This window comes from Salvelinus namaycush, chromosome 25, assembly GCF_016432855.1.
Source record: "Salvelinus namaycush isolate Seneca chromosome 25, SaNama_1.0, whole genome shotgun sequence".
NCBI lineage: Eukaryota > Metazoa > Chordata > Actinopteri > Salmoniformes > Salmonidae > Salvelinus > Salvelinus namaycush.
The window spans coordinates 2154812-2165041 of NC_052331.1; the positions used below are offsets into that span (position 1 = coordinate 2154812).

At 45.3% G+C, this 10230-nt stretch overlaps 1 protein-coding gene across 1 annotated transcript; it reads left to right on the plus strand.

Moving 5' to 3' along the window:
* The first annotated feature begins 5798 nt into the window (after nucleotides 1-5798).
* Nucleotides 5799-10221, plus strand: LOC120020279 (dehydrogenase/reductase SDR family member 12-like). Its single transcript, XM_038963831.1, has 10 exons — nucleotides 5799-5956; nucleotides 6513-6646; nucleotides 6762-6844; nucleotides 7516-7611; nucleotides 7763-7844; nucleotides 7931-7992; nucleotides 8203-8307; nucleotides 8807-8897; nucleotides 9437-9574; nucleotides 9762-10221. The coding sequence occupies exons 1-10, from the start codon at nucleotides 5901-5903 to the stop codon at nucleotides 9911-9913; spliced, it is 999 nt and encodes a 332-aa protein (XP_038819759.1). The 5' UTR covers nucleotides 5799-5900; the 3' UTR covers nucleotides 9914-10221.
* Nucleotides 10222-10230: the final 9 nt, after the last annotated feature.

A 10230-nucleotide genomic window follows, 5' to 3' on the forward strand; every position in this document is an offset into this window, starting at 1 on the left:
CTTCCCTGCAGGAATAGACCTGTGGAGGCCACGTCACCAATTATCTGCCTCTGGATTGGTTGTCAGCATTACACCTGTTCGGAAGTTATATAGCACCTTTGATAATATCTGAGGTGACTACTGTACTAGGCTTGTAGCCTACGGATGCAAAATGTGCTAAATTAAAAGTGTTAAAATTACATTGCCAGTGTGGCTACTGAGGTTAGTATGCAGAAAGTTGTACGCAGCCGGACAACTTTCTCATGGCTTCTGGAGGGAAATGCTGTAGGAATGCTCATCCGGTGTCGCTCATTCAGCCGACAGAAACTTTCACCATTAAGCAGCGAGTCTGCGGCCGAGCCTTCTCTGGTCTCTACTCCTCCCGTAAGCTTCCAACCATTGGCTCTGACAAATTGAAAACCCTAGTCATTGGCGACTCCATTACCCGCAGTATTAGCCTTAAAACGAATCATCCAGCGATCATACACTGTTTACTAGGGGGCAGGGCTACTGACGTTAAGGCTAATCTGAAGATGGTGCTGGCTAAAGCTAAAACTAGCGAGTATAGAGATATCGGCACCAACGATGTTAGGATGAAACAGTCAGAGGTCACCAAGCGCAACATAGCTTCAGCGTGTAAATCAGCTAGAAAAATGTGTCTGCATCGAGTAATTGTCTCCGGCCCCCTCCCAGTTAGGGGGAGTGATGAGCTCTACAGCAGAGTCTCACAACTCAATCGCTGGTTGAAAACTGTTTTCTGCCCCTCCCAAAATATAGAATTTGTAGATAATTGGCCCTCTTTCTGGGACTGACCCACAAACAGGACCAAGCCTGGCATGTTGAGGAGTGACGGACTCCATCCTAGCTGGAGGAGTGCACTCATTTTATCTACCAACATAGACAGGGCTCTAACTCCTCTAGCTCCACAATGAAATAGGGTGCAGGCCAGGCAGCAGGCTGTTAGCCAGCCTGCCAGCTTAGTGGAGTCTGCCACTAGCACAGTCAGTGTAGTCAGCTCAGCTATCCCCATTGAGACCGTGTCTGTGCCTCGACCTAGGTTGGGCAAAACTAAACATGGCGGTGTTCGCTTTAGCAATCTCAGTAGAATAAAGACCTCCTCCATTCCTGACATTATTGAAAGAGATCGTGATACCTCACATCTAAAAATAGGGCTACTTAATGTTAGATCCCTCACTTCAAAGGCAGTTATAGTCAATGAACTAATCACTGATCATAATCTTGATGTGATTGGCCTGACTGAAACATGGCTTAAGCCTGATGAATTTACTGTGTTAAATGATGCCTCACCTCCTGGTTACACTAGTGACCATATCCCCTGTGCATCCCGCAAAGGAGGAGGTGTTGCTAACATTTACGATAGCAAATTTAAATTTACAAACAAAAAAACCGACGTTTTCGTCTTTTGAGCTTCTAGCCATGAAATCGATGCAGCCTACTCAATCACTTTTTATAGCCACTGTTTACAGGCCTCCTGGGCCATATACAGCGTTCCTCACTGAGTTCCCTGAATTCCTATCGGACCTTGTAGTCATAGCAGATAATATTCTAAGTTTTGGTGATTTTAATATTCACATGGAAAAGTCCACAGACCCACTCCAAAAGGCTTTTGGAGCCTTCATCGACTCAGTGGGTTTTGTCCAACATGTCTCTGGACCTACTCTCTGTCACAGTCATACTCTGGACCTAGTTTTGTCCCATGGAATAAATGTTGTCGATCTTAATGTTTTTCCTCATAATCCTGGACCATCGGACCACCATTTTATTACGTTTGCAATCGCAACAAATAATCTGCTCAGACCCCAATCAAGGAGCATCAAAAGTCGTGCTATAAATTCTCAGACAACCCAAAGATTCCTTGATGCCCTTCCAGACTCCCTCTGCCTACCCAAGGACGTCAGAGGACAAAAATCAGTTAACTACCTAACTGAGGAACTCAATTTAACCTTGCGCAATACCCTAGATGCAGTTGCACTCCTAAAAACTAAAAACATTTGTCATAAGAAACTAGCTCCCTGGTATACAGAAAATACCCAAGCTCTGAAGCAAGCTTCCAGAAAATTGGAACGGAAATGGCGCCACACCAAACTGGAAGTCTTCCGACTAGCTTGGAAAGACAGTACCGTGCAGTATCGAAGAGCCCTCACTGCTGCTCGATCATCCTATTTTTCCAACTTAATTGAGGAAAATAAGAACAATCCGAAATGTATTTTTGATACTGTCGCAAAGCTAACTAAAAAGCAGCATTTCCAAAGAGAGGATGGCTTTCACTTCAGCAGTAATAAATTCATGAGCTTCTTTGAGGAAAAGATCATGATCATTAGAAAGCAAATTACGGACTCCTCTTTAAATCTGCTATTCCTCCAAAGCTCAGTTGTCCTGAATCTGCACAACTCTGCCAGGACCTAGGATCAAGAGAGACACTCAAGTGTTTTAGTACTATATCTCTTCACACAATGATGAAAATAATAATGGTCTCTAAAACTTCAAGCTTCATACTGGACCCTATTCCAACTAAACTACTGAAAGAGCTGCTTCCTGTGCTTGGCCCTCCTATGTTGAACATAATAAACGGCTCTCTATCCACCGGATGTGTACCAAACTCACTAAAAGTGGCAGTAATAAAGCCTCTCTTGAAAAAGCCAAATCTTGACCCAGAAAATATAAAAAACTATCGGCCTATATCGAATCTTCCATTCCTCTCAAACATTTTAGAAAAAGCTGTTGCGCAGCAACTCACTGCCTTCCTAAAGACAAACAATGTATACGAAATGCTTCAGTCTGGTTTTAGACCCCATCATAGCACTGAGACTGCACTTGTGAAGGTGGTAAATGACCTTTTAATGGCGTCAGATTGAGGCTCTGCATCTGTCCTCGTGCTCCTAGACCTTCGTGCTGCTTTTGATACCATCGATTGTAGGAGAAAGATTAGACACATGGATAACTTATAAAGACATAAGACAGCTGAACAGTAAAATAACAGACCACATGAAGAGAAGAGACACATAGTCTGCTGATTCCATTAAGTGCATACTGACCAGACACATAGGCGCCTAAAGGCAATTGGACACACTAAGGATAGGGGAGAACAGAACAAAGAGTGCATTGATTTAGTGGTGAAGGGAAGGGGCATGGGGTCTGTTGACACACTGGGATAGAGGGTCCGGCCACCATTATAAACTAATTGAAAGCAGATGGTGGTGAATGACTTCGTAGGGGATGGACATAATATTATATGGGTATAAATATAAAGGACTGGACTTCTGGGAGGTGTGTGTTCCGCGGGACATTCGAGATGGTTATACAATTGTAAATAAAAGCATGTTTTGATTTCACAAGTTCTGATAAAGCGTTATATTTGAACTGATTTTCCACGACACGATCACCACATTCTTTTGGAGAGATTGGAAACCCAAATTGGTCTACACGGACAAGTTCTGGCCTGGTTTAGATCTTATCTGTCGGAAAGATAACAGTTTGTCTCTGTGAACGGTTTGTCCTCTGACAAATCAACAGTAAATTTCCGTGTTCCTCAAGGCACCGTTTTAGGACCATTATTGTTTTCACTATATATTTTTACCTCTTGGGGGATGTCATTCGAAAACATAATGTTAACTTTCACTGCTATGCGGATGGCACACAGCTGTACAATTCAATGGAACATGGTGAAGCCCCAAAATTGCCATCGCTAGAAGCCTGTGTTTCAGACATAAGGAAGTGGATGGCTGAAAACCTTCTACTTTTAAACTCGGACAAAACAGAGATGCTTGTTCTAGGTCCCAAAAAATAAAGAGATCTTCTGTTGAATCTGACAATTAATCTTGATGGTTGTACAGTCGTCTCAACTAAAACTGTGAAGGACCTCGGCGTTACTCTGGACCCTGATCTCTCTTTTGACAAACATATCAAGACTGTTTCAAGGACAGCTTTTTTCCATCTACGTAACATTGCAAAAATCAGAAACTTTCTGTCCAAAAATGATGCAGAAAAATTAATCCATGCTTTTGTTACTTCTAGGTTAGATTACTGCAATGCTCTACATTCCGGCTACCCGGATAAAGCACTAAATAAACTTCAGTTAGTGCTAAATACGGCTGCTAGAATCCTGACTAGAACCCCAAAATTTGATCATATTACTCCAGTGCTAGCCTCCCTACACTGGCTTCCTGTTAAGGCAAGGGCTGATTTCAAGGTTTTACTGCTAACCTACAAAGCATTACATGGGCTTGCTCCTACCTATCTTTCCGATTTGGTCCTGCCGTACATACCTACACGTACGCTACGGTCACAAGACGCAGGCCTCCTAATTGTCCCTAGAATTTCTAAGCAAACAGCTGGAGGCAGGGCTTTCTCCTATAGAGCTCCATTTTTATGGAATGGTCTGCCTACCCATATGAGAGACGCAGACTCGGTCTCAACCTTTAAGTCTTTACTGAAGACTCAGCTCTTCAGTAGGTCATATGATTGAGTGTAGTCTGGCCCAGGAGTGTGAAGGTGAACGGAAAGGCTCTGGAGCAACGAACCGCCCTTGCTGTCTCTGCCTGGCCGGTTCCCCTCTCTCCACTGGGATTCTCTGCCTCTAACCCTATTACAGGGGCTGAGTTACTGGCTAACTGGTGCTCTTCCATGCCGTCCCTAGGAGGGGTGAGTCACTTGAGTGGGTTGAGTCACTGACGTGATCTTCCTGTCTGGGTTGGCGCCCCCCCTTGGGTTGTGCCGTGGCGGAGATCTTTGTGGGCTATACTCGGCCTTGTCTCAGGATGGTAAGTTGGTGGTTGAAGGTATCCCTCTGGTGGTGTGGGGGCTGTGCTTTGGAAAAGTGGGTGGGGTTATATCCTGCCTGTTTGGCCCTGTCCGGGGGTATCATCGGATGGGGCCACAGTGTCTCCTGACCCCTCCTGTCTCAGCCTCCAGTATTTATGCTGCAGTAGTTTATGTGTCGGGGGGCTAGGGTCAGTCTGTTATATCTGGAGTACTTCTCCTGTCTTATCCGGTGTCCTGTGTGAATTTAAGTATGCTCGCTCTAATTCTCTCTTTCTCTCTCTCGGAGGACCTGAGCCCTAGGACCATGCCTCAGGACTACCTGGCATGATGACTCCTTGCTGTCCCCAGTCCACCTGGCCGTGCTGCTGCTCCAGTTTCAACTGTTCTGCCTGCGGCTATGGAACCCTGACCTGTTCACCGGACGTGCTACCTGTCCCAGACCTGCTGTTTTCAACTCTCTAGAGACAGCAGGAGCGGTAGAGATACTCTTAATGATCGGCTATGAAAAGCCAACTGACATTTACTCCTGAGGTGCTGACCTGTTGCACCCTCGACAACTACTGTGATTATTATTATTTGACCATGCTGGTCATTTATGAACATTTGAACATCTTGGCCATGTTCTGTTATAATCTCCACCCGGCACAGCCAGAAGAGGACTGGCCACCCCTCATAGCCTGGTTCCTCTCTAGGTTTCTTCCTAAGTTTTGGTCTTTCTAGGGAGTTTTTCCTAGCCACCGTGCTTCTACACCTGCATTGCTTGCTGTTTGGGGTTTAAGGCTGGGTTTCTGTACAGCACTTTGAGATATCAGCTGATGTAAGAAGGGCTATATAAATACATTTGATTTGATTTAGCTTTTTTGTTTTAGTACTGATCATCGGCAGAGCAGACGTAGGCCTATCCCTTTTACAAAAGTAGACAAAATAATCAACGAACGATTGTGTCATCTGACAAAGTGTTTTATAGGCTGGGGCAGTTGTTGTTCTCAGAAAAGACTAGAGAGGGCAACACTAAACTCTGAAATGAACTAGTAGGCACACGTGACGCTTGTCTGTCACAGTCCATGCTACAGTGGGCTTGGTAAACCGGCCACAACTCAACAGGCTTCGGAGGAGAGAGCACTTGATCATGAAAAGCAATGTCTTTCTATCGCAACATCGTCTGGTTTCTCAAAGGAATTCACGAATACACAAGGTCAGTAAATTGCAAAACGACATAAATCTGTTGCATTTGGCTTTTTTAGGGATATGAGAAAGTAGTTTTTTGAAGGTGTTTTTTTGTTTTTGTGGGTATATGAGAAGGTAGTTGGTGGAGACACTGTTTGCAAGTACCCATTTCTCAGAGTATTCTATGCTGCTCCTGGTTTATAATAACGATCAAATATTTGTCTATTTGATCATCATCTGCAAGGATATTACTCTTACTGTTACAGTAGGCTATATGCAAATGTAGATCACTGTATGGCACTACCAGCCACACACACAACCCCTCTTTTCACTCGCATTACAATAGTCCCATTGACAGATGAAGTGTCTTGTCATTTGAGGTCGCCTTCTCCTTCAGTCACCCCAACAGCTGATTCGTTTTTATAAGAGCTGACGGAAGAATCCTGACTTCAAACTTGCTCTTTGGGTTTTTATGTCATTGCAAAGAAGAGGTATGTCTACTTCGACATACAATGCGATGGCATTGTTGCATTAGACGGATTGGTTCATTAATTGATTGATTGGTGTGTTGTGTTTCCCAACAGGAGTGGCTATGAGCAAGCAGCTAAACATTTTGTGGCCAAGGAGCTGGATGTGGCTGTGGTAGGAAGGTCCTTCATAATAACAGGAGCTAACAGTGGCATAGGGAAAGCCACTGCCATGGCTATAGCTAAGAAAGGTACGGAACCAGAGATTGGTCAGGAAGGCAACTCCACCACCCTTGCACTGTGTAATGCTGTCATACAGAAGAATCATGATTCTGTTTTACCAACATTCCCTCTTTGGTTTGCCAGGTGGTACAGTCCACATGTTATGCAGGAACAAGGAGAGAGCTGAGAAGGCCAAAGAAGATATTGTCAGGGAGACAGGAAACACAGTAAGCTTGACGTGTGTGTGCGCATCAGTGGCGTGTCCAAAACATTTTAAATGGGGTGGCCAAGGTTGGGCACAGACCCAGTTTCAGGGGGCGAAAACATTTTGAACCTTAATTGATGCAAGGTGGATTTAAAAAATACAATTATGATTATTCAACACATTAAATTAGGGCTCCTGAGTGGCGCAGCGCTCTAAGGCACTGCATCTCAAGTGCTAGAGGCGTCACTAGACAGCCTGGTTCGAATCCAGGCTGTATCACAACCGGCCGTGATTGGGAGTCCCATAAGGCGGCGCACAACTGGCCCAGCGTCGTCCGGGTTCGGCCGTTGTAGGTTGTCATTGTAAATAAGAATTTGTCCTCCAAGACAGAGGGGCGCTGTTTCGCCCGCTCGGATGCTTTCTCCAATGAGATTGAGTTTTGCTGTCGGTGCACGTCTTGGTCAAAATTATTAATATATTCAGAGACGACCTATCAGATCTCAGAATTTCTGGTGTGGCCACTAGAGTGTCTCATCAGATTTCAGGGTGGCTGTGGCCACCCCCTGGATACGCCACTGGTGTGCGTGTGTGTGTGCATGCACATGTGTGTTTGTGTCAAACTCAGCTATATACAGTATAATGTACAACATCTGGCCATACTGCAAAGGTTTATTGTATTACTTTTCACTCCAGGAAGTATACGTTCACCATCTGGATATGTCCGAGACACACAAGGTGTGTGAGTTTGCTGAGTCCTTTAAGATGCAATACCCCTCCCTCAATGTGTTGGTAGGCACCACAGACTTTTTCTCTCCCTCTTCCACTTTTTTATCGTTTTTTGCTAAACTCCATTATGGAGCATTGAGTGTGTTGAGAATAAGAGTGAATATTAATTAAGGAGTTATTGAGTGGGTTATGCTGTTTCTCTGTGTTGGCTCAGATTAATAATGCTGGGTGTATGATGAACAAGAGAGAGGTGAACGATGATGGTCTGGAGAAGAACTTTGCCACCAACACACTGGGTAAGACTTACTGTCTATACAGGGTGATCAATGAGTTGTAGAGGTGTAATTCTATTTTTTTTCCTCCTCTCCTCCCTTCCATTTAGGAGTGTATCTTCTCACCCAGAGCCTCATTCCACTACTTCAGAAGAGCAGGGATCCGAGGGTGGTGGGTATATGCACACACGGATGGATAGATACTCTAATTTACAACCAAGCCAATGATCTGGATATTGCGTGGGGAGACGGCGTGGGAGTTTTCTCCAATAAAAATAAATATCTGTCAATGTTGGCCAATATCCTGCAACATTGTCTCTTTTGTCCATTTTGGCATAGCCATCTAGTGACGACCACCCTCTCACCCCCCCTGTCCTCCCAGATAACGGTAACATCAGGGGGCATGCTGGTCCAGAAACTCCAACCTGATGACCTCCAGTCTGCAAAAGGTTCCTTTGACGGCACCATGGTCTACGCCCAGAATAAGGTAGGAGAGGAGAACAGGGTTCCAATGACAGTAGGGCACAGGAGGTTGGTGTGACCTTAATTGGGGAGGACGGACTCGTGGTAATGGCTGGAGCAAAATTAGTGGAATGGTATCAAACATATGGTTTCCATGTCTTTGATGCCATTCCATTTGCTCCGTTTCAGCCATTATGATGAGCCGTCCTCCCCTCAGCTGCCTCCACTGTGGTAGGATACCTTGCCTGGGGTTGCATGGCTGTGTAATGTTGTACAGCACACATTAAGATTGTATTGCATGTATATGTTAGATACCTGTGTGATATGATCCCTTTAGTGAGTGTCAGTGTGCTGCTCTACCAACTGTTTGGCTCAGTAAGTAAAGAATGGCTCTTGCAACATCAGGATTGTGGATTAGATTCCCGGGGCCACCCATATGAAAAATGTACGCATGCATGACTGTAAATCGCTTTGGATAAAAGCATCTGCTAAATTAGAACATATTATATTGTTGTCCCCTGTAGAGACAGCAGGTGGTGCTGACAGAACAATGGGCCAAACACCACCCAGCCATCCACTTCTCCGTCATGCACCCTGGATGGGCCGACACACCAGGTACCATGGGGAGACAGGGGGATAGATACAGATAGACCACGGGGAGACAGGGGGATAGACAGACCAGGTACCATGGGGAGACAGGGGGATAGATACAGATAGACCACGAGGAGACAGGGGGATAGACAGACCAGGTACCATGGGGAGACAGGGAGATAGATACAGATAGACCACGGGGAGACAGGGGGATAGACAGACCAGGTACTATGGGGAGACAGGGGGATAGACAGACCAGGTACCATGGGGAGACAGGTGGATAGACAGACCAGATACCATGGGGAGACAGAGGGATAGACAGACTAGGTACCATGGGGAGACAGGTGGATAGACAGACCGGGGAGGTCAGGGGGATAGATAGAAATCACACCCAAAATAATGTGTACAGACACATTGAATCATGTACCGTATATTAGGGTACACACTGATTGAAGATACTTTTATACAGATTGAGTAATGTGCTGTGAATTTCAAATATTGATTGTAAACATAAGATTGTTAGTTATTTGGTGCAGTCAGATGACATCTCTCCCCCCCCCCAGCGGTTTCTACATCTATGCCTCAGTTCCACCAGATGATGGGGGAAAGGCTGCGTAGTGCAGAGCAGGGAGCTGACACTGTGGTGTGGCTGGCACTGACCCGTGCTGCTAGCAAAACACGCAGCGGAAAGTTCTTCCAAGGTGGGCACCAGTGCCGTTTTAGTACCAGTGGGGCGGGGATCCCCTAAAATGTTTCATTAAATTGACTTGCGTTTACTTCATTTAATCAACTAGGGCTGAGCAGAAAATGCCAATGCATTCCCTGCAGCAGTCAGTGCACACTAACACTTCCTGACAACACTAATGGGCTGGGTGTGATTTTTCTCAGATCGGCGGGTGGTCCCGGCCCACCTGCCCCTGGCCTGGACCCACAGTTCCCCCGAGGAGGTCCGGTCCTTTATGACCCAGCTGGAGATCTTGGCCCAGGCTGCGAAGCAGCCTCGCACCGACACACAACCCAGTTTTGACCCAACTTATTGAAAGGTCTTGTGACCCACCAGCACCATAAGAGTATTTATCCAGTCTCAAGCTGCAACCCCAATGTAACCAAACAACCACTTTGATAAACTTTCTTACCTAACCAATTCAGCTCTTAGAATTCCTAACTTCCACTTGTCGTGCATTGATGTCAATGTACATCGACCCTTAGTGAAAACTACTATTTATAGTTTAAAGGTTCAGTATGTGACCATAGACCTTGAGGTAGGTAGCTCATTCTGACGCTACAGTTTGAAAGTTACAAATCATAGTATTCATGGTTTCTCATTTGACTCTTAAGTATCCCTAACCTGTCCTCA

Bases quoted from the DNA above. Each gene is read 5' to 3' on its own strand.
- LOC120020279 (XM_038963831.1), top strand. From the start codon at position 5,901: ATGTCTTTCTATCGCAACATCGTCTGGTTTCTCAAAGGAATTCACGAA. The intron at 7,612-7,762 runs GTAGGCACCACA...GTGTTGGCTCAG, and splicing joins ACCCCTCCCTCAATGTGTTG to ATTAATAATGCTGGGTGTAT. The intron at 7,845-7,930 runs GTAAGACTTACT...CCTTCCATTTAG, and splicing joins CTTTGCCACCAACACACTGG to GAGTGTATCTTCTCACCCAG.